Here is a 23,994-nt window from a genome sequence, read left to right on the forward strand (position 1 = left end):
TGTCTTGAACAAAGATAGAGAGAGAGAGACGGGAGAGAAAGAGAAAGAGAGAGTCGAAAGCCCAAAAAGCCAAGTCGAAAGCTACGAGTCGGAATGCACGAACGCCAACAGAGTAGAAAAGTTCGTTGAACTCTTGAAGAAGAGATGGTTCAAGGCCAATTCATTTTCATTTTTTAAAAATTAGACATTTAAGTTTATCCAGACCATTAAATATTAATTTTACAACAAAAATATAATTCATTATATTGTGTTGTTTGTTTAAACTTTTTTCGAATGGTAAAAAAAATCACAGATAGAGATCTGCAATACAAAATAATAAAATGTTATTGAAAAAAACTACGAACCGTTTCTGTATCGTCGCCCCATCAGAGAGAAAGCCCCTCTTAAAACAGTGATTTCTAAGCCGTTTAATCGATGTAACAATGAGGGATTCATCTAGTAAAGCAAATCAAAGTGGAGATGAAATTCTGAAGAATTTCCTTTCAGGAGGTATGATCGACTTGATGTTTAATGGTGGCGAATGTGTGTTCTGAATTGAGCGTTTGAGCTGCGTGTGCCGTGTAGTCAGTAACTGCCGCTACGGACATGACGGATCCATCGGCACGAGCTAGGCGAGCCGAGGCCAGCCACAGTCATGACACCGCTGCGCGGTGTCGGCGGTGTGTCAATTTCAATTTTGTCCAGCTGGGTATTGCAGAATGTAGTTTAGCTAAGGCTACCGGCTAGGACCTAGGTGATAATATGAAATATGGATTATTCTATACTTTAGTGTACTAAGAGGTTGTTTCGGTCCGCCCAACAGCGAGCCACTGGAACACCTCTTGGGCAGTAGGGCCAGGGGCGCTGGTCCGAGAATAAGGATCGTCTTCATAAACGAGGATCGTCTTCGTAAACACAGACCGATGCGTTGGCGATGCAAAAAACAGATTCTGCAATGATTTTCTTGAATAATTTTACATTACAGAGATCTTCACATTATGAGCAGTAAATCCTTGGGAAGACGGACAACCCATAAAAGTAGACGGTGAACTAGGTTTATTTTCCCCTGGGGAATCCATTTTTGGCATCGCCAGCAGGCCGTTCTGTAACATGAAACCCCCAGAGCGCCGATGAAAAAAAACGTCCTCGAAAATGCAGACAACCCATATTTTTGAGGACGCATTTTGTCTGCGTTTATGATAGGCAAATTCATGCAAAAAAATATATTCAAAAAATTGACTTGAAAACACATCACACAATTAGTCTGAACCGAGTCAGGAGCAAATTTGAAGAAATTATATTTTTAAATGTTGTAAAACCAAAGATATAAGAAGAAAACTGACCAAGTATCTACTACTAAAAATCGTACATGTAAAATTGGTCGTAGACATTCGACAGCTGAATATGACGCGCACGGTTGCATTACGTGCGTTCTCGAATCCAAAATCGTACCTCACACACACAATCTCGCCATACCGCGAATGGTCCGTCTTGGGGAGCTAGCCGGCTGAGAGTTTGCAGCGATACCAACGCAGCTTCGGAGCTCCGCAGCGCGCCATTTTAGCGGGACTCGGAAAGGTTTGCGATGGGAAGGCAGCGGCCTAGCTTTTTGCCCAAACAACGCTAGATCGGCTGCTGGCAAAATGAAAATAACTACGATCGAGAACATCGTCGGTTTCTTAACTTTTCAGTGAGATAATTCTGAATTCTAATTGAGACTATATAGTAAATTAAATCGACAAAGAAACCTCGGTAGAACTCTTATAACTATACAAAAGCTTGTTTATTTCTTCATTTGACATTTTGTTTTCGACCATTTTTTTGTGCGCGAGTCAATGTAAACTATGTATTACCAAACTTTCAACACGCAAGGAACGGGGAACACTCGCGGACCTCGTAACAAATTTGTTGCAAAAAAAAAATTTCAATTTGAAAGAAACTTAAAAAATAATACCTGAATTTTCAGAAAATCGTATTTGTATTAGTGTACCTAGATGTGACTTGTTTATAAATCAGATTTTATGAAGATTTGTCGGGAAAAAATGTCAATTTTTTCCGTTTGGTGGTCATTTCTAGGCTAATATTTTAAAAGTTGCATCAGTAATGGGCCCGATGTTTCTCTTATCGTACTCGCATGTTATTTCTACATAGATTAAACATAGGATGGTTAAGGGTAAGACTTTATAACATTATAAAAAAGATATATCCTTCCACCCTCCCATTTCCAAGTTTTGGGCTGATTATTGCCGACCCACCGCAGCAAGGCCATTCAGATTTTCGTACGCGTGCAAAGCGCCCTCAAGTGCCCCATGAATGTGCCTATTTATGAGGATATCCTTGTTTATGAGGACGATCCTCATTCTTGGACCAGCGCCCCTACTTTGGGGGTGGTCCACGAGAGAGCGCGGTCTAGCGCACGCTAGAAAAAAGGGGGTGCTATGATAGACCGTGCTATCTCATTGCGGTGTGAACAGCCTCTAAGTGAGAGAATATAAAGAGGACATTAAAGGCCCTCCCCTCGACTCCCCTCCCTGGCCTTCTCTTCGGATCCGGGCTTATTTTTTAGGATGCGATTTGTCCGCCTTTACGAGGATATCCTCGTTTATGCAGACAATCCTCATTCTCGGACCAGCGCCCCTACCCCCCCCCCCCCTCACCTAGCCCCTAACTATCGGCAGTTAAATAAGGCTCGTTCAGACATGAGGTAGCAAAACAAATTGCATTTTTGTTATATGACGATATAAAGTGTATTACATTTGTACGCTTCTCATTTCTGTATCTTATAACTCATAGCTCAATGAAATAAAAAGCTGGTCCTTTGTTACCTGCAGTCTCCATTCATTAACTCGTTTCAACAAAAATGTGACGGCTTTTTTGCAGCAGTTTACTGCGCCATATCCGAACAAGCTTTAACAGAAAACCTTCAAAATGTTAAAGCAAGATTGGATCGCTCACAAGATTCATGAAAATTTCATGCTGCATTTAAATTTTTGGTTTATTAACAGATTTTAGAAATCATGATAATCTTATTTGAAATAAATATGCATCTTCACTTGTTCATTGTATGATATTTTGCCCTTTTTAGGTATGGCTGGATGTTGTGCTAAGACTGTTATTGCTCCTTTGGACAGGGTTAAGATCTTGCTACAGGCCAGACATAAACACTTCCAGCACTTGGGTAAGCTAACAATGGCTACTAGCCAACTATAATATCTATTTTTATTTTGAAGGTACTAACTACTTGATATTAAATGTAGGGCACTATGTAATAAAGAACCCCCCCCCCCCGATTTTTTTTTTTTTTTTTAAACTCGTAAATCTGCTTGTAACAAGACATCAGATTGAAAAAATGATTTGTCTAAAAATATTAAATGCTTTTAATAATCCAATCCAATTAACCATTGAATAATATAGTTGCATTTTGATAATGGGGAAGAAGTGTGCAAACCCAAATAGTTTTAACCTTAAAGCTGGACATGTAATTACTTTTATTTCTTCATTTTTATATACATGTACACTATAATGCACTATGTACTTTCTGATAATTAACAGGTGTTTGGTCTTCAATAACGGAGGTAGTGGAACATGAGGGATACCGTGCCCTCTATAAAGGCAACGGAGCGATGATGGTTCGGATATTTCCCTATGGAGCCATCCAGTTCATGACTTATGAATGGTGTAAGAAGGTAAGATGGTATAGGGGAGGGGGGGGGGGATGGCATACTGTATACACCAGTAGCCCCTAGGCGCGATAGCTCAGTCGGTAGAGCAGTGGTCTCGTAATCCGGTGACCCGGGTTCGAAACTAAGGCGATGCGCTAGTGCCCTTTGGTAAGGCATTAATCCTCATTACCAGGTCCCTCAGAGAGGACCTAAAGCCGTTGGCTGTCTGGTTGCTTACTTACAAGAATTTATGCTTTCTTAGCAGTCGGGTAAAATAACAACCACCACCATTCATTCCTTGGCACAAGTTACCCTTCACTCTTCAACACCTACTTCAAACAGCACATTGTTGGGGGGGGGGGGGGAGGTTCAAGGTTCAAGTTTATTTGTCTTTCTTCCAACATGAATGTAATACGATTTAAAGAGTTTATAACATGTAGAGTATAACAGGAACACTTATAAGGATCAAGCTCATATAATGCATTTAAGTGAGAGAAAAAAGAAGAAAAGATGAGGCTTTAGCTTGTAGAGGTCAGGTCCCTCAAAACAATAAAATATAGACAAAAAACACAAAAACAGCCTGCTTATATGATAGAATATAATATAACAAATCTTTTTCCATTTTACCCTTCATTGGAGTTGACATCACATAAAAAGAATATAACATAACAAATCATTTTCAATTTTACATCCATTTGAATTGACTTCACATGAAAAAGAATATAACAATGTTTTATCAAAGACAAGTTGCAACTATTATACAATTTATATTTATAAGAATGAACACATAAAGGTGATGAAACATAAGCATAGAGCTTGAATCATTACAACACCTCCATGCTGATTGTGTCAGACAACTTAGGGTGTGTTCAAGCAATTTTTTGACGCTAGAATCATAAACATGAATCACAAATCAAAGCGCCATTAAAAAACATGGTTACTGCAGAAGAGCGTTTAAGCGATTTTTCATCAACGCTGATTCTCACTCATTTCAAGCCCAGCCACTGCTCATCACACTGCGCAGTTTGACCCAGGAAGTAAAGGTTAACTTCACCGCATGCTTTTTTAATTTGTTTATGGTCAACTGCCAGCCATACCGGGAGAATCATGATTGAGATCTCTGTTGTGTTCAAGCGATTTTTAGCGACCATGATTTTGCAGAATCACGATACGAAACGCATCTTTTTTAGAGTTTTCATGTTTGCATTTTGAAACATATTTATTTTTACGACCGACGAAAAATGGCTTGTAATTGCTTGGACGCAACTGTGTTTTAAATTAAACGTCTTTGAAAACTATGTTTCTAGGGTAAAAAGGTGTCGCTTGAAAGCACCCTTACACAACCATTTTCAAGCTGATTGAAGGCTTCATTCTGGCCACCCGACTTAGTTACAGTACAATCATTATCAATAGAGTCTAGTATTTTGTGCTTTTAACATAACACTACTATGCTGACACAGCAACTGACCTTGCAACATTTTTTATGAGTCCTTTGAATTTACTGAAAGAATAATATCATTTTTATCTCATACTTATTTTCAATATTTAGTCTACTAATGTAAAAATATTACTTCTGTTTGCATTTTAGAAAACCAAAATGAAGCTGTTATCTGGATCTGTCGCAGGTAATTATTTTTTTGTTCAACCTTTGTTTATTGTTTGAGAGTTTTGTTTTTTCTGTGAATTTTTTGTTTACATTAATAATAAATCTATTGAATGTTTGCTCTAGTCATGGTATACCATTGGGGCAATATATTGTATTGAATTTTACAACCTTGGAAGTTTATCAAATCATTCTGATAACAGTTCATGTTCTTGAAATGTTGATTTTATGATCAAACATGTCAACATTGAATGAAACAAAGTTCAATCAGATTAATGTCTGTGAATACGCTGTTCTGTTTTCACTCGGACATGAAGATGACTTACAATGTATATGTGTGAAGTTGTGAACTCATACATGTATGAGGTGTTGATTATAACGGACATGAAAAAGGTTCATGTGATGGGTCATTAGTTGTCCAAAATATACAGAGAAAACAAGAAAATCACACAAAAGTTAACATTGTAAGTGTCATTTATATCTCTTGTTTAATGGTCTGATCAAAGCTCTAATGGTGCTTCTGTTCTTATAAAATCATTTATCCGTTTTCTTACCAATTCAATTAATAAACCTGACCTCTAATCTAAATATATTTAGAGTGGACCTCAGACTAACTACCTTTGTTGAACCCAAATACCTTCCACTAGACCACAACAACTCTACAGGTTAAAAATAGCATTTTAATGTTTTGACTTGGACTTGTATGCTTGATACTGATGTATACGTATGGTATATGTTTCCCACAGGGCTAGCAGCCGTTATCTGTACCTATCCCCTAGACATGGTTAGGGCTCGTCTGGCATACCAGAGCAGAGGGGAGATAAAGTACAAGGGGATTATACACACCTTCTACACAATATGGCATCACGTAAGTCTGGAAAACATCTTGTATAGTGAATAAAATGGAACAGTGAGAATGACATTTCAGTAGACTGGTTCATAATAAGCATCTGGTTCAAATTACCCCAAATATCCACACAGCTTTTAAAAACGTTGAGCAGTCTGTCTTGTGCATTGAGGAATAATCAAATCCAAAGTGATTGAGGTGCTTCATAATCATTTGTTTGCCCTCTTTAATAAGCAGAATAGTTCCATAGAATGTACAGAAACTTTTGAAGGCCTACTTATATTGTGAGAGAGCATGGATTGTTATACGTTTATAATTTTGAAGCGCTATTATCATTGTTTAATCATCCTTGTAGTGTGTTGTTGAGCAAGTTGTGGAGCACTTTGTAATTGCAAGGAAAAGGCGCTAGAGCAAATAGTCCGTGGATTGGATTGGATTGGATTAGATTAATCAGCTGCAATTTGTAGTCTTAATGGATACCAGTACACCTTTACATATTATTACCACTTTTTAAAAAAATCTCATCTTTGTTTTTAGGAAGGTCAGTTCAAGGCCCTATACAGGGGAGTAACTCCAACACTCATAGGGATGATTCCATACGCAGGTAAGGATTGTTAATACATTTTATTCAAAATCATACTTCTCATTTCCGCACTGTCAATAACTATACCTACGTCATTTTGTAATTATATTGCTAAGCAACAACAATATTTGGAGTTGGGAAATATGTGGTGTATTTGTAGTGCTGTACTAAAATTTGAAGCCTTTGAAACCATAAAATTATCATTTATTTGTTGCCAGGTAGAATAAACATTATGGCTTGTCCTACTTAACAACACGTCATATATACATTTTGAATTCTGACTATTGAAATATAATTATTCAGTACAGGTGAATTTAAAGTTTGTAATTGAGCACTTCACAAAGACGTATGTATTAAATTTGGTTACATCATGAAAGTGGTCTGTTAAATGATTTGTTTACCTATCCAGGCAGGCATGCAACAAATATTGTAATGTAGGATTTAATGCATGGCTGCCTGGGGCAGAATGGTGCGAGATAGGAAAAAGAAAAAAAAGGGAATTCCCCAGATTGGTTTGTATTGTAATAAAGCTGGGGTTTCATACACCACTATATTTGGCTCAGCTAAGATAGCTCTATGTAAGCAGGTGACCTGTGGTGCCTATAGTTGCTAACATCTTGTGTTCCTCTGTTAACAGGTGCATCTTTCTACACATATGAGACAGCCAAGATCTTCCTATTGACCAAAGGCCCTCCACAGTTCTCCAAACCTATACCCAACAACCCCAGCGAGAGAACACTCACCATAACGGCAAATCTTTGTGTTGGGGGATTAGCAGGTGCAATAGCTCAGACAATCACGTAAGCGAGACAACTTACTAAGTTTACTAATGTATTCAATTCATGCATACCTTAGAATAAAAGTCCTATTGATGCTACTAAGGCTTGCTAGGTCTTTGCTATACCCCAGGCACACAGACAAGACAGACACAACCAAATAAACCTCTCCAAAAACGTTTGGAAATTCAAGTTTGATTGATTATAATTATCTCACTTGTTATGGGATAATTATCGCTTTGTTAAATGTCATTAGAAAATATGTTTATCCCTCTGCAAGATGATACCCTGTTTGTTATGATTTGTCAGTCATGGAATTTGCAGTACATCAGAATAAGGGGCAAGGTCAAAAGTGAAAAATTGCAAAATGCACTTCTCCTGTCTGTCTGTGCATGCTTCTTTCTCTGAAGAGTGTTCTTTGAAGACACTCTAGTGATGTCCCTTTCTCTTTCTTCTTTTGCAGATACCCACTGGACATGGTTAGAAGAATAATGCAGTTAGGCCACATGGTACCAAATTCATCTAAGTAAGAATGAGATTTGTGCTGTGCATTCTTTCTCTCAACTTTTCTTCATATTATAGCATTTGCTCTGCCATGAGAGTACAGTACCTTTTTTATGCCTCCGCTACAAAGTAGCCGGAGGCATTATGTTTTTTGGTTGTCCGTCCGTCCGTCCGTGATCACGTTATCTCAAGAACCAATTGATGGATTCTCTCCAAACTTGGATCATGTATGTATCTAACAGAGCCAATGAACTGATTTGAATTTGGGGTCACAGGGCTCATTATTTATACAAAAATAGCTCGTGATCGCGTTATCTCAAGAACCAATAGACAGATTACTATCAAACTCAAGACATGTATAAGTATCTTGCAGAGCCAATTAACTGATTAGATTTTAGGGTCATCAGGTCAAAGGTCACGGGGCTCATTATGTATGACTATAAATAGCTCTTGAATGCATTATCATTAAAACCGACAGATGGATTACAATCAAACTTGAATTTTAAAAATTGCTTCCGTTTTGGTTTGTAAAATTGCTCTATGGCGGAGGCATCATTTTTGACTGCGCGCAGTCAAAACTCCATCTAGTTCATTTTTAGGCCTGTTCTTTGCCTGTTTTGGTCATCAATATGGATAGCTTGATTATGTTTAGTGAATAAAACAAATGATTAATACATTAAACATGGCATGAGCTTGAAATTAGCTAGTTGCTTTCAGTTTGATGTAATGACTTTTTAAATTTTTATTTTGTTAAAATTGTGACTTCAATTATCACATGTTCTCAAACCGTCATAGATTTGTTAGTCTTGTAAAACTCTTAATTTATTTGTGTGTTAAGGAACTTACATTTAGAGATGTTTCCTTCAAATTCAAGCTTTTTATTAAACACACTCATTGTTCATTCCTCTTTTCATTACCACAACAATCTTTTTCTAGCCACATCATGCAGAACCTGAAGACTGTCGTCGAGAAGCACGGATTCTTAGGACTATACCGGGGTCTTAGCATCAACTACATCAGGGCAATACCAACCGCTGCAATCTCTTTCACTGTCTTTGAGAAGACGAGGGAGTTCCTTAATGACACATTCCCTCCCGCACCAAGCACTAAGTCATGACGATGGTGACTACATCAAGAACATTACCGGTCACTGTAATCTCTTTCTTTGTCTTTGAGGAGATGACGGAGGCCCTTCTACCAGCAGTAAGTCATGACGATGGTGACTAAATGTACATCAAGGACATTACCGGTCACTGCAATCTCTTTCTCTGTCTTTGAGGAGATGACGGAGGCCCATCTTCCAGCACTAAGTCATGACGATGGTGACTATATCAAGGACATTACCGGTCACTGCAATCTCTTTCTCTGTCTTTGAGGAGATGACGGAGGCCCATCTTCCAGCACTAAGTCATGACGATGGTGACTACATCAAGAACATTACCGGTCACTGCAATCTCTTTCTTTGTCTTTGAGGAGATGACGGAGGCCCATCTTCCAGCACTAAGTCATGACGATGGTGACTACATCAAGGACATTACTGGTCACTTCGATCTCTTATACTCTCTTTGAGGAGATGAGGGAGTTCCTTGATGCCATTTTTGTTCTCTCGTCCAGCGCTTGGTCATGACAGCAGTAAATACCTCAAGGCCCTTTAACACAAAGCTCAGCATGTGGTTGTAAAACTGATTGATTGTTTGCATGATTAATTGATTTGTACATAGTGATCACTTTGCAACATGGCACAATGGCGAGCAATGAGTGACTTAGCTTTGTGTTTAATACAGGGCTTGGGATAACAGGATCTGTGCAGTCTGTCCTGTTTAAAAATGATGGGGTTCCTCAATGCCATATTCCCGTTTAAATCCAGTGCCTAGTCATGCCAATAGCTGCAACATCCTATACTGTCTTTGATGAGATGAGGAAGTTCTTTGACCACACATCCCCCTTCCCTGGCATCTATTACCAACCACATAAGACAATAATAATAATAATAATAATAATAGCCTAATAGTCCACTCCAAATTTTATTAAACCGAAACGGAAATTCTTTTTGCCCAATTGATCGTGAGCCAGGCAGCCACTGAGCAGCGCCAGATCGACGTTGCTCTATCCCTTATTGTTGAACGTCAAACAAGGTAGCAACAACTCCCATCTTTTAACGTCTTTTGGTATGACGCGGCCGGGGTTCGAACCCACGACCTCCCGGTTGTGAGGCGGACGCTCTACTGACTGAGCCAACACTCCAATGCTATCATCCATGGGTGCTGTTCAGGAATACTCGGACAGTGAGAAATCTTCATGCATTAATGATGCTATTTTCATATGTGATTTGCTGTCTGCATAAATCAGATAGTATGAACCACCTGAAAAAGTGGGGATGGGGGGGGGGGGGGGGGACTGGGACAGTAGGTTTGATAAGATGTACAAGCTTCTCCATTTAGAGTCTGAGTGACTGTGCAGATTATCCAACCTTTATAACAGATGGACAGATGTAGGAATATGGCTCAAGATGAAACTTTCTAGTAATGAAAATGCAGTACTCAGGGAAATCAGAAATATCTTGATTCTTCCTTTCCTTTCAGTCTTTCTCTAATCTAGTTTTACTCTGCCATTGCCTTTCCTATCTTCCCATGACAATATTTGTCTCCCCTCCCATATTTTCCTTCTATCTTTTTCTCTTTTCCTGCACCCTTTCCCCCTATATACTTCCTTGAATTGTTCACCTGTTATGTACATCCCCGACTTTAATAGCTTTATTTTTAAGGCTATATTAATGTTTTATATGTACATACTTGATTCTTTACAGGTGATAACAGAAAGGGAGAAATAGTTTTCAAAAGTTTTTTAACCAGAGCCTTCTGTCACACTATAGACAGGGCACTTTTTAAAGCAATAAGTTATAAAGCCGAACTATTGCCCTTTTCATGATGGGGATTACCAAAACTGAATGTTATTGATATAAGATATGTATTATATTATTATATTTATATATATATATATGCATTATTTTATTTTGGTTGTTCTTGTCACTGAATTTTTGTTGTTGTTGTTGAGTGATTGCTAACAAATTGGATGAATATTGGAGAAGATAATATTGGTGCTAGAATGGGAATGATGAAATTTGCATTTAATAGGAATTAAGTATTACTACTAGCAACTTATTATTTATTATGATATTAATTACCCTGATAATGATATAGTAACTATAATGTCAGTCTAGAAATGTATGTGATTTAACTTTATATATGCTGTGTAGTGTGTGATACATTTTTAAATGTATATTGGATTTTTCCCCTTTTGAAAGATGTATGGTAAAGATGTACTCGTGATTCTCTTTTTGTACTTTGGCCTATGGACTGTCAGTCAGCTCCAATGTCCCATAAATATTTATCACATCTCATAGAATGTTATGTCAGAAAAATTAAGTAAATTCATGCCCTAGTATTCATGCTTTAGGAGTTATATAGTTGATTGGTTGCAATAGCTTAATGGTATTAACAGTACTTTTTTATTGTTTTATTTCACCAAAAATCTAAGTTTCCAAAGTGTTCAACATCCATTGATGATACATCTTAATCATATATCATCTGAAAGAACTACAGATATATAATGATTACCAATATCAATGTTTAGTATCTAAATATGCTGTGTATTCAATTCCTTTCCAATATTCAGTGATCACTGAGACTAGCTATTGATAATGATCTGTAATAATGCAGATGAAGTATGACCTCGTTTCCCTCATTTCCCTCTTTCCCGTGTTTTTCATATCTTCTGGAGCTATAATTTCCATTATTTTACCATTTTAGAACTCCACCATATCTCAATGTTGCCTTTACGTATTTCTTTCATTCATGAAGACATTTGCAGATGTTTGCAATGAATGATGTAGGATAAGATATTCATTTTCTTTTTTCTTTTCTCTTGGTTAGTTTTTTTAAATTATTTGTAGTTTGTAGTTTTAGCACCACAGAATATTTTTGTATTACTGAGGGGTATTTTGAAATGGTATCCCCATGTGATTTTATTACACTTATTAATATCAGTGATTTATATGTAATGCTGTACATATGGAGATATATATTCAAATGCAGCATAGCAATAAGCTGTCATGTACCTGAATAATAAAGGATTTTATTAATAATAAACAAAATTGATGTGTGTTGTGTTTATGATGGACTAACCATAGGTCATTAAATAGCAATGTGTATATGGTTATCATTAATCTATGATATGGAAAGGTAATGATATGAAATAAAAAACGAATAAATTTATAACCAAAATGAACAAAATACTAGTAAGAGACTATGAGTATGGTACAGAACGCACAGCCACTAGACAGTATGAAGATAATAATAATTGCAGAATTAGTGTTTATCCTTTTGGGGTAGTCCATGTTGAAGAGATAGAAATGAAGCGAGGAAGGAGAGAGAGGGGAGAAGAAAGAAAGCGAATACGAGAAAGGGAGGGAGAACTAAAGTTACAATATGTTGTTAGGAGTTAACCATTAGTTTATGAATTTTCTACGTCCTATGAGAACGAAAAAATAGAGGAAATTATAGAGAGCTGCTAGAAGATAATTTCTCTGCCCAAAATGTAGGCATTTATTGGCGAGAAAGTTTATAATGGGGAAGTAATATACTAGTATTCAGAATTTTCTAGTGGAGAAAGAAGTAGACAATTATTTAATTTTGAAGCACGTGCAAGGTAACAAATTACAACTGGCCCCCCCCCCCAAAAAAAAAAAAAAAAAAAAAATATATATATATCATAACTTATAAACAGCGAAAGGTAGAAATCAAAATATGGATTCATGTCTGAATCGTCGACTGTCTGCATACCGGTATGCAAAGATTCCAATGATCCAATGTAATCAGCAATAGAGTACCTACTTAAAGATCAAGAGCGCCATCTCTTGTTTTCCTCAAATAGCATCGTTCGACCCCAATGATGGCTCAATAATGAAAGATGAACAGTGAAATAAATATTTTTAAAAACACATGACACCAACGAGTTTCCATTTTCAAAATGATAATTCTGCCCTCCTAGTGAATTTGACATTTCACTCTTTAATATTTTATCAAACTGATTTGATATTGGATTCAAAGGCTAGAAGAGAATAGCTGAATAATAAATTACCCCTAACTAACCTAACTCCTCAAAATTATATATTCCAGTATATTAGATCTATGAAAATTTTTTTAAAACAAATTCTTAAGATCACCCTGCAATTTCAGTCAAAAGAAGTGTACTTTCTTTTGGGGCCCCATCAGAGTGTGTTTTTACATACCTCCTTGGAATGCAGATATCATTTCATTTCATTTTCATTCTATTAACAATTATTGTCAACTAAAACCAGGGATATGTGAGTTTAAAACGGAATGACTAATAAAAACAGGTGTTCCTCGCATGAGAACAGAGAAGCATGTGGACGAAATATGACGTGTTCATGAATTATTCATGTTAGACAAACAAAATGTAGTTTTGACCTGTTTCTTTCCAAAGCTTGGATCCATTTATTTTGGTCATGACGAAAGGTTTAACAAATGTATTTTCCCCACAATCAGAGACCTGGTTGTTTAGTTTATATGTAAATTTTCTTTAGTTTTATAAGGTTTCAGAGATTTTATTTACAGTATCACGTGCTCAAGCAGTTGTCTGGATTATAAATATTCATGATAAAAATTAGCATACAGATCATAATCACAGTCAACAACATGGCTACCGACATGGACAGTGCCAGCGCGAGTGAGATTGAAAGTGACACGGATAGTACCAAGATGTCTATCCCCATACCAAGAAGGGAAGAGCTCTTCAACAGGATTGCAAGTTTGGAGCAGGAAAATAAGGTTTTGAAGATGGAATTGGAGACGTACAAGATAAAATGCAAGAATTTAGTGGCCGAAAATCGAGATCTTCGGAAGGCGAGCGTCAATATTGTGAGTTGCCGTGTGTTTTGTATGGAATCCCATTTGTTGCACACCCGTAGCATAGGGCGCATGGCATGGGCCATGGCGCAAGCGAGGCAGAAATGTCAAAAAAATCTGACCCAAATTAAGAGGCTAACGAACGAAAGAGATGATCATGATTAAAATTGTAAATGTATGCATTCTGCTCATTTGTGTTTTCATGTTAAATTCTAACTAAAATATTTAATGAATACAAAATAAAAAAATAGTCTAGACCCTAGGTCTAGAATTTGGGAAAAGACCTTTGCCAGATGGATGGCTTGCTTGAATAAGTTGTATTGAAGAAGATGACTTAGGCATGAGATATTTATTATTGCTGTCGTTCCGATGCAGGATCCTGCAATGCGCGCTCCAGAACGATCGGCGCAATGATCAGTGACAGGAGTACAAATATTATACAACACTGCGCCAGAACGCGACGGCGTGAGAATCGTCCGACTGCAGTTGGATGAATTGATTTAATATTTATACGCGCAGCGCTGGCAAGCGTTTAAGCCGGTACACTGTACATGCGCACGACACAAAATTATGTATCGAGTGTCCCGACATTGACATTTCTATATTATAAACAAGTCGGAGTTAAAATAACTTCTACCACAGCTGTGCGTGTGTTTATAAACATGACATTTACTAATAATTTCTACGTACAATCGTGCGTTTGTTAATAAACATGACGGAGTTAAAATAATTTCTACTACAACTGTTTGGTTGTTTTTAAACATGACGGAGTTTAAAATAATTTCTTCTAAGACCGTGTGTTTGTTTATATTACATGACGGAGTTTAAATAACTTCTACTACAAATTATGTGCGTTTGTTTATGAGCATCACGGAGTTAATATAATTTCTACCACAATTGCATGTGTGTAATTTGTTTATAAACATTACATTTAAAAATGATTTCTACTACAAATATGCGTTTGTTTATAAACATGATTAATCATGGAGTTAAAATAATTTCTACTACAACTACCGGTATTTGGTTGTTTTTAAACATGACAGAGTTTAAACGTATTTGTTCTAATTAAGACCGTGTGTTTGTTTATAAACATGACGGAGTTTAATAACTTCTACTACAAATTCTGCGTTTTTTTACAAGCATGACAGAGTTTAAGTAATTTCTACTGCTACAAGTACAACTGTGCGTAATTTGTTTATAAAAATGACAGAGTGAAATAAATTGTACTACAACCAAGAAGACTGCTACAACCAGGGTATGTGAGTTTCTAAAACACCTCCCTGCTACAACTGTGCGTTGGTTATAAACGCGACAAAATAATTTCTACTAAATCTACATCCGAACACACATGACGGAGTTATGATAGAATTTCTAGGTCATCACAACTGAACCCAACGCTATATCCACACACACAAAAAAAAACATGTGCTCAGATAATGTCCAACACACTGCTTGGGCGTACGTTGGTGGGCGGTGTTAATTGCAAGCCTGTGCCAATCGATAATCAGCTTTGAGACTAATTTCTTTAAAAGTTTATCGGAGTGCTACTGTATATCCAAATCATAATGAAACTGTCTTCTACTCGAAAAGGGTCTTCTCATTGGCTAAATAATAATTTGCAAAGTTTATTTTTTGAAAGCAAATGTTTGCTTGTTTTCAGTTGTCATTTATTCTCCTGAGGTATTCCAAGTGGTATGAAGTCTGAATTGGCAGACTATACAAGCCCTGTAACTTCTTGGTTTCAGCTGGCTGGGGCGTGTCATATATCTTAGATAAGAACTGTCAAAACATGTCTGGGAAATGTAATCACGTACTGTAACCATGGAGATCTCTTCTTATATCTCCATGCTGTAACCCGTATTACGTCTATGTGTAACCCCTCTTACTTTTATGACAATGAGATTACCATCCAGGGGGGGGGGGGGGAGGATTTTGATGTGAAATATTTTCAATCAAAAGTCGCCACCATATTATGTTCTACCTCATTTTCTTTTTCTTTCGCAATTTTGGAATCCTTTCATATAAATATATATTTTAAGTCATGACCTTTTTATACAGGTATGCGAATTTTATATTTTTGACGTAACCTCAAAGGGGCGAGTTAAAAGCACACAGCTATGATGACAATTTGGCAAATCCAAATTCATAATTACTATCGTTTTGTCTACAACTAGTTCATCTAATAAACAAGGAATTACACCCAAGAGTCTGTTGGCCATTGGATAGGCCATGAATTCTTGTCGAACGTGGAGACTTTTTGCGATCGGGGGCGGGGGAACTGAATTCAGACAAGGATTATTTTTTAATTTTTTTTAAATTTGTTTTTTATTGGGTGCTCAAACATAACATGAAAGCCAACTTGCTGTTTACAATCATGTACAGGAATGTGAAATGACAAAAACATCATATAGTCCACTACAACTCAAATATAAACTTTTTAAAATGGAGGCTTAACTTGCCATATTTGGCTGCAATTACATATTCAGATTTAGACTTAATTTTTATCCTAAATATAAGACCATGAAAATTTGGTTTCTCTTTCTTAAATTTGCAGCAGTAAATGTCGAACCTGGTAGGCTGGTACACAGAAGAAAGAAATTTATATATATTGAATTTTGATAGTCCTTGGGACAACCAAACATTCTTTCAAAGCTTCCGCGCGGGGGGGGGGGGGGGGGGGGGGGGGTACTAAATTCAGACAAGTATTAAGAGTCGATAAATGTAAACGAATCCTCTTCTTTCTCTAATAATGTGATGAAATGTCAGAGCTTCCACGCTTCGCGCTGGAGTGGGGGGGGGGGGGACTGCATTCAGACAAGCATTAATAGTCGAGAACGGTACAACGAATCAACTTCTTACTCTAATAATTTAATGAAATGTCAGAGCTTCCACGCTTCGCACTGGGGGGGGGGGGGGGGGGAACTGAATTCAGACAAGGATTAATAATCGAGAACGGTACAACGAATCGTCTGCTTTCTCTAGTAATTTATTGATATCAAAGCTTCCGCACGGGACGGGGGGGGGGGGACTAAATTCAAACAAGGATTAAGAGTCAAGAACGGTACAACGAATCGTCTTCTTTCTCTAGTAATTTAAGGAAATGTCAAAGCTTCCGCATGGGACGGGGGGGGGGGGGGGTGGGGGCTGAATTCAGACAAGGATTAAGAGTCGAGAACGGTACAACGAATCGACTTCTTTCTCTAATAATTTAATGACATGTCAAAGCTTCCACGCTTCGCACTGGAGGGGGGGGGGGAACTGAATTCAGACAAGGATTAATAATCGAGAACGGTACAACGAATCGTCTGCTTACTCTAGTAATTTATTGATGTCAAAGCTTCCGCACGGGACGGGGACTAAATTCAAACAAGGATTAAGAGTCAAGAACGGTACAACGAATCGACTTCTTTCTTTAATAATTTAATGACATGTCAAAGCTTCCACGCTTCGCACTGGAGGGGGGGGGGGAAACTGAATTCAGACAAGGATTAATAATCGAGAACGGTACAACGAATCGTCTTCTTTCTCTAGTAATTTAATGAAATGTCAAAGCTTCCACGCTTCGCGCTGGAGGGGAGTGGGGGACTGAATTTAGATAAGCATTAATAGTCGAGAACGGTACACAAATCGTCTTCTTTCTCTAATAATTTCCGAAATGTCATATTTCCACCTTGGATGGGGGGGGGGGGGGGGGGGGACTGAATTTAGATAAGCATTAATAGTCGAGAAATCGTCTTCTTTCTCTAGTAATTTAATGATTATGTCAAAGCTTCCGCACGGGACGAGAGGGGGGGGGGACTGAATTTAGATAAGCATTAATAGTCGAGAAATCGTCTTCTTTCTCTAATATTGAAGGAAATGTCATATCTTCCGCGCGGGACGGGGGGGGGGGGGGGTGGACTGAATTCAGACAAGGATTAAGAGTCAAGATCGGTACAACGAATCGTCTTCTTTCTCTAATAATTTAAGGAAGTGTCAAAGCTTCCACGCTTCGCACTGGAGGGGGGGGGGGGACTGAATTCAGACAAGGATTAATAATCGAGAACGGTACAACGAATCGTCTGCTTTCTCTAGTAATTTATTGATGTCAAAGCTTCCGCACGGGACGGGGGGGGGGGGGGGGGACTAAATTCAAACAAGGATTAAGAGTCAAGAACGGTACAACGAATCGTCTTCTTTCTCTAGTAATTTAATGAAATGTCAAAGCTTCCACGCTTCGCGCTGGAGGGGAGTGGGGGACTGAATTTAGATAAGCATTAATAGTCGAGAACGGTACACAAATCGTCTTCTTTCTCTAATAATTTCCGAAATGTCATATTTCCGCCTTGGATGGGGGGGGGGGACTGAATTTAGATAAGCATTAATAGTCGAGAAATCGTCTTCTTTCTCTAGTAATTTAATGATTATGTCAAAGCTTCCGCACGGGACGAGAGGGGGGGGGGGGACTGAATTTAGATAAGCATTAATAGTCGAGAAATCGTCTTCTTTCTCTAATATTGAAGGAAATGTCATATCTTCCGCGCGGGACGGGGGGGGGGGGGGGTGGACTGAATTCAGACAAGGATTAAGAGTCAAGATCGGTACAACGAATCGTCTTCTTTCTCTAATAATTTCATGAAATGTCAAAGCTTCCGCACGGGGGGGGGGGGGGGGGGGGGGGGGGGGGGGTGGGGGCTGAATTGATACAAGGATTAATAATCGAGAACGGTATACAACGCCAATCGTCTTCTTTCTCTAGTAATTTAATGAAACGTCAAAGCTTCGCGCAGGAGGAGGGGGGGGGGGCTGAATTCAGACAAGGATTAAGAGTCAAGAACGGTACTACGAATCGTCTTCTTTCTCTAAAAATTTCATGAAACCGCAAAGCTTCCGCACGGGACGGGGGGGGGGGGGGGTGGGGCTGAATTCAGACAAGGATTAAGAGTCAAGAACTGTACTACGAATCGTCTTCCTTCTTTAAAAATGTAATGAAATGTCAAAGCTTCCGCACGGGACGGGGGGGGGGGGGGACTGAATTCAGACAAGGATTAAGAGTCAAGAACGGTACAACGAATCGAGTTCTTTCTCTAATAATTTAATGATCATACTTCCACGCTTCGCACTGGAGGGGGGGGGGGACTGAAATCAGACAAGGATTAATAATCGAGAACGGTACAACGAATCGTCTTCTTTCTCTAGTAATTTAATGAAATGTCAAAGCTCCTACGCTGCGGCTGGAGGGGAGGAGGGGGGGGGGTGGACATTAATAGTCGAGAACGGTACAACGAATCGTTTTCTTTGTGTAATAATTTAATGAATATTTATTGTCACTAAACAGAGATCCATATTTGACTATTCATTAAAATACTGCAGAAAAGGGATTTAATTCTAAAATCACCACTGAGATAATTCGCTATCATGAGTCATGACTGGTATCGTGATCTTAGCATTGCGAACTTAAGACTCCTCAATCATATCGATCGTAACAATTTTTAATAAAATTGCTGAATTTTATAATCAAAATTTTGTATCATTGCTTCAATTTTCGAAAAAAATAACCGACATGACATGACAAGTAGGGCCTAATTCAAACAGGCACATCACAACCACACAAACACACAAACAAGCAACAAAATAGGCCTACACCGCGAATAGATCGAGGAGCTCAAAATGACTGTCTAAATAATAGGAACACTAGACAAGATTAGTTTCGCATTATTACGATTAGAATTTTATAAAAAGAATCATGGGTATTAAATAAATAACTTGATACTTTATCGTCTTTATTAACAATTGATTTTCACATCTATCCCGATTTTGACTCTCGTAGACTTAATTTCCCCATGAATCTATTCTCTCGCTCTTTCCCTCCCTCCATCTTCCAAGTGTACCCCTTCCTCTCCCTCTCTCTTGTCTCCATCTTTTCTCATGTTTGTTTATCAACACCCAAGGAATTGCGCGCAGGGCCTTTGTTCAAACAAAGTTCAAGGGTTCAAATGGGCGGCATTTTGTCTCCTCGCATTCAAATCTCAAAATAGAACTCCAGTTCAGAATTGCGCAATATACCTCTCAGCCAAACATAAACAAAAGGTTTAGATTTTAATGGGTCAAGATTTACGTGTCGATACGTCTTTTTTACACGAGGTCGTGGACAGAATGGAGGTTAGATTTATCATGGAATGTGTTGATAAAACCCAAGCAATTTATATTTTGCATACTTAGATCTATAGCTTGAAATTAAATTGTTAGCAAACAAACTTCACTATTGTAAAACCCATCGATCTATAGCTTGTAATAAAAACTAATCAGGAATAATCTCAATCACATTGCTCTGCAATTCCAACGCTCTAGCTCGCTCACTCCATTTGGCTTGCGCCTATACCATGCGCGGAGATAGCCAACGTGGCTAGCTAGGCTGAGAGTACGTAGCGGCCGCGCTGTGTCTTCAGCTAGCGCATCCTTTTATGATTGCTGTGCATGTGCGCACTGAAATTCGTCCTCCTGCGTCGCGATGATTTCAAACTAATAATTAAATTTGGAGACTGCAGTCAGGCAAAGTGCGCGTACCAAATTCGTCCTCTTGCGTCGCGACGATTTCAATTTGATAATTAAATTTGGAGACTGCAGTCAGGCAAAGTGCGCGTACCAAATCGGCGCCGATCGTTCCATGCAGGATCCTGCATCGGAACGACAGCAATAATAAATATCTCATGCCTTATTTTTTTAGAGTTTTGGTTAGAAAAGGTGTTTGAGTGTTATCATTTAACTGACTACCGCCAGTACCAGTATGTGTCATGACTTATGATCGTCTTGGGTTTGTAAAGGCATTAATGGCAATCTTTCTTTTATATGAATCCTGTTTATGCTTTTTGTTTCTACATTTTTAGCAAGAATAGACCCTAGATTCATTATCTTTGTCCTTCGTGACTTGTATTTTTCCATAATGATTTATGGGCGCTAGTGTAGTTCCGTATCCATTTTGTTAGCAGCTTAATATCCATCATTAGCAAAGGAGTTTTAGCCCAATTTTTTACTCATTTTAATCATAATCATATAGACTAGGGTCTATCGCAATTTCCACCTGAATTTGGATCACATCCGACATCAGGAAGCCTCCGTTTAGGGCTTGGATGTCGACGTCGTCGCTCAGTACCGTCTCTACGCTATAGCTCCGCACTTCAAACTGAAGCTATCAGTCCAAAAATATGCAGACTTCTCGAATGGTTTATGTATTACGAGCATCCACGATACCATAAACCATACGAGAAGTTTGCATAATTTTGGACTGATAGCTTCAGTTTGAGGTGCAGGACTACAGTGTAGAGACGGTACTGAGCAACGACGTCGACATCGAAGCCCTAAACGTAGATCTAGGCTTCCCGATGTTGGATGTGATCCAAATTCAGGTGGAAAATCTATATGATTATGATTTAAATGAGTAAACAACTGGGTTAAAATTCTCTTATTTAGAATGGATATTAAACTGCTAAAAAATGGATACGCAACTACACTAGCGCCGATTTATGTACCATTAATAAAAAGACTGATATGACTTGCCTGATTGCTTCCAAAGAGTCCAAACTTTTTCATACCTTAGACTATTTCCTATTTTCCTTTTCTTTTTTTAGTCATTTTGGTGTAGAAACACTATGAATAGAAATAGAGTCTAGGTCTAGGACGAAAATAAACTTTGAAACTAAATTGAGCCTAAACTTAAAGCCTAAACTAAAGGCTGATGTCAGTTTTGAATTTCATACATTATGATATGATGTCATGATAATTTGTTTTATCCTTTTTTTCTTTCTGTTTCTATTACATGTAGATCTAGACCTACTAGTCTACTTATACCTTGTCTTTTCCTTCATTTTTGCTTCATTCCCCATTAGTGTTCTTTTGACGAAAGAACTTATCAACAGCCTTTTCTGAAAGTCTCCCACGCCATGATATCGAGAGCCATTAGTTGTAAAATTGCCCACTATCAACTTTATGGTTTTGTTTTACACTTTGAAAAAAAAGAAGAAACTACTGTACAGGAGTGTACATGTACTGTAGATCTAGATCTATGCAATATTAATGCACATTATATCTTTTGTGGTTTTGCTCAATAATTTTTTATTCAGAGCCTTCAAAAATATACCACACATACATGAGTAGAAAATGAAAAAAAAAATCTGCACATGCTGCATCCATTTATGTATCATTATTACAGCGTATATTGCATTTGAATGCTAGGAATTTTTAAAAGGAAAATACATGTAAGCTTGAAAATCCTTTAAAATGGCAGCATGTTGACAATTTCAAAATCATTTCATTTTTTTTCTCTACCATCATGTTTTTAAGAGACATAACATTTTATTTTAAAAATGGAGCGTAAAATAAATTATATATTATTTTTTGCCAATTTGAAGAACAACATGTGACCAAACAGACCAATTTAGTTCCCTCCCCCACCACAATTACCCCAGTTCTGAAAGGGTTAAGTATTAACTATTATGCAATTTATCAGAAGCTTATTATTATTATTGTTGTTGTTGCTGTTGTTTTTATCGTCATTATTATTATTGTTACTCAAGTTCCATTTCGTTTTTTTTCTATTTTTAGCAAGCACAAGCAGAGCAAGAGGAGGAATACATTAGCAACACGTTGATGAAAAAGATCCACTCGCTGAAGAAAGAGAAAGAGAAACTTGCTGTTAATTATGAACAGGAAGAGGAGTATCTCACCAATGATTTGTCAAGGAAACTAACACAGGTAAGATAGCAAGGGATTACATCCAAACTGTAGTCCACTTAAATATAATCCATGCAAAGCTAGGTTTATACAGATTTCCTGCATTTTTGCCACTCAAGCATAAATGCCATTTCTAATTTTGACCTCTTGAGAACATTTAGCCAAATATTTAAACCTGTATGATACACACAAATTGATATAGTGTTTTTATGTAATGCCCCAAAAATAATTTTTCATACAAATGTATACATGTACATGTACTGTATGTACAGCATGTGTTTTTCACAACCTCATGAGTGAATGAATACTGGCAGAGTACATCCATTCATAAGTTTTATTTCTCTCAGGAATGTGTTCTTTGTATGATATAGTGGTATTCTGTTGGCTGCTGACTTTTGAAATGGCCAAATGTGCAATCCTAGCAATATTTTTTGCAATTTAAGCAGAAAGTTACAGCGTACACAATTTACAATTTACAATTTGCATGTGCGTGGAGAAGTACTACCCTTTGTTTTCCTACATTTATATTTCTAATGGACTCATTTTCAATGAATAAACAGAAAATATATCAGGAGATTGTGAATTGTGAAGTTTAAAGCTGTGTACATGCACAGTAAATGAGCCAAGATAAGAGTCCTGTTCAAACATGTACTTGACGTGATGAACTGTTGAAAAAGAAGGAGAAAAGTACCAAGGCAAAATGTGCAGATGAAGGACAACTGGAGCCTGGAGGTGAAAAAATAAATTACCTGTTCTCTTTTAAAGGTCACTATTATAAAGCACTCTGATACAAGATACAGATATGTGAAGTGTACTTCTATTAGTGTAGTGTGGTATTTTACTCTGTTTTATTTCTTTGTTAGGCTGTTTGTTTGTTCCATGTCATGTGGGATTGAGTACTTGATAATTTTTTATCTTTGCTTTAGCAAGTACATGTAGACAATGATTCTGTATATTAACCAATTGGCATTTGGCAGATCCCCCCTCCCCCTCCCCAAAGGAAAACAAAATAGCCCAGAGATGTTTATATATAGATCAATTTGAAGATGACTTTCATATTTCCTTGGTCATTACACATTACTAAAAATGAATATAAATTGTATCCTCGTAAGATCTTGTCTAAACTTATTGTAATTAGAAACAATTGTACAGGGTACAATACATGTATGTAACTTTCACTCTCCTTTTATTATTTGTATTACTTGTATGACTTGTGCATACATTATGCCTTTTATTTTTTAGATGTAACGTATATGGACCCAAGGCTCAAATTAATTTTTGTCCACGGGGGCTCTTCCAAAAAAAAAAGAGCCCCCGTGAGCTCTCTCACGGGGGCTCTTTTAGTACCGACGGGGGCTCTTTTTTTAATACAAATTTTCATTGAATTGGTACCCATGAAACTCC

At 37.6% G+C, this 23,994-nt stretch overlaps 2 protein-coding genes across 2 annotated transcripts in view; both read left to right on the plus strand.

Annotated features, from left to right (window-relative positions):
* The first annotated feature begins 327 nt into the window (after nt 1-327).
* Nucleotides 328-9,930, plus strand: LOC584753 (graves disease carrier protein homolog). The gene is made up of 9 exons (XM_030979902.1): nt 328-489; nt 3,065-3,157; nt 3,532-3,665; nt 5,230-5,266; nt 5,991-6,112; nt 6,629-6,695; nt 7,312-7,474; nt 7,914-7,976; nt 8,891-9,930. The coding sequence occupies exons 1-9, from the start codon at nt 423-425 to the stop codon at nt 9,069-9,071; spliced, it is 927 nt and encodes a 308-aa protein (XP_030835762.1). The 5' UTR covers nt 328-422; the 3' UTR covers nt 9,072-9,930.
* A 3,708-nt stretch (nt 9,931-13,638) lies between these two features.
* Nucleotides 13,639-23,994, plus strand: part of LOC588905 (coiled-coil domain-containing protein 6) — a 36,171-nt gene continuing 25,815 nt past the window's right edge. Inside the window, exons 1-2 of the mRNA XM_030979903.1 lie at nt 13,639-13,893; nt 22,462-22,611. Coding sequence (XP_030835763.1) covers nt 13,672-13,893; nt 22,462-22,611 — 372 coding nt within the window. The 5' untranslated portion in view covers nt 13,639-13,671. The remainder of the gene's footprint in view (nt 13,894-22,461; nt 22,612-23,994) is intronic.

This window comes from Strongylocentrotus purpuratus, unplaced genomic scaffold (genome assembly GCF_000002235.5).
Source record: "Strongylocentrotus purpuratus isolate Spur 01 unplaced genomic scaffold, Spur_5.0 spur5_scaffold_10, whole genome shotgun sequence".
Classification (NCBI taxonomy): domain Eukaryota; kingdom Metazoa; phylum Echinodermata; class Echinoidea; order Camarodonta; family Strongylocentrotidae; genus Strongylocentrotus; species Strongylocentrotus purpuratus.

Coding starts and splice junctions, on each gene's coding strand:
- LOC584753 (XM_030979902.1), top strand. CDS start 423: ATGAGGGATTCATCTAGTAAAGCAAATCAAAGTGGAGATGAAATTCTG. Junction 5,267..5,990: donor GTTATCTGGATCTGTCGCAG/GTAATTATTTTT, acceptor TGTTTCCCACAG/GGCTAGCAGCCGTTATCTGT. Junction 7,977..8,890: donor ATGGTACCAAATTCATCTAA/GTAAGAATGAGA, acceptor ATCTTTTTCTAG/CCACATCATGCAGAACCTGA.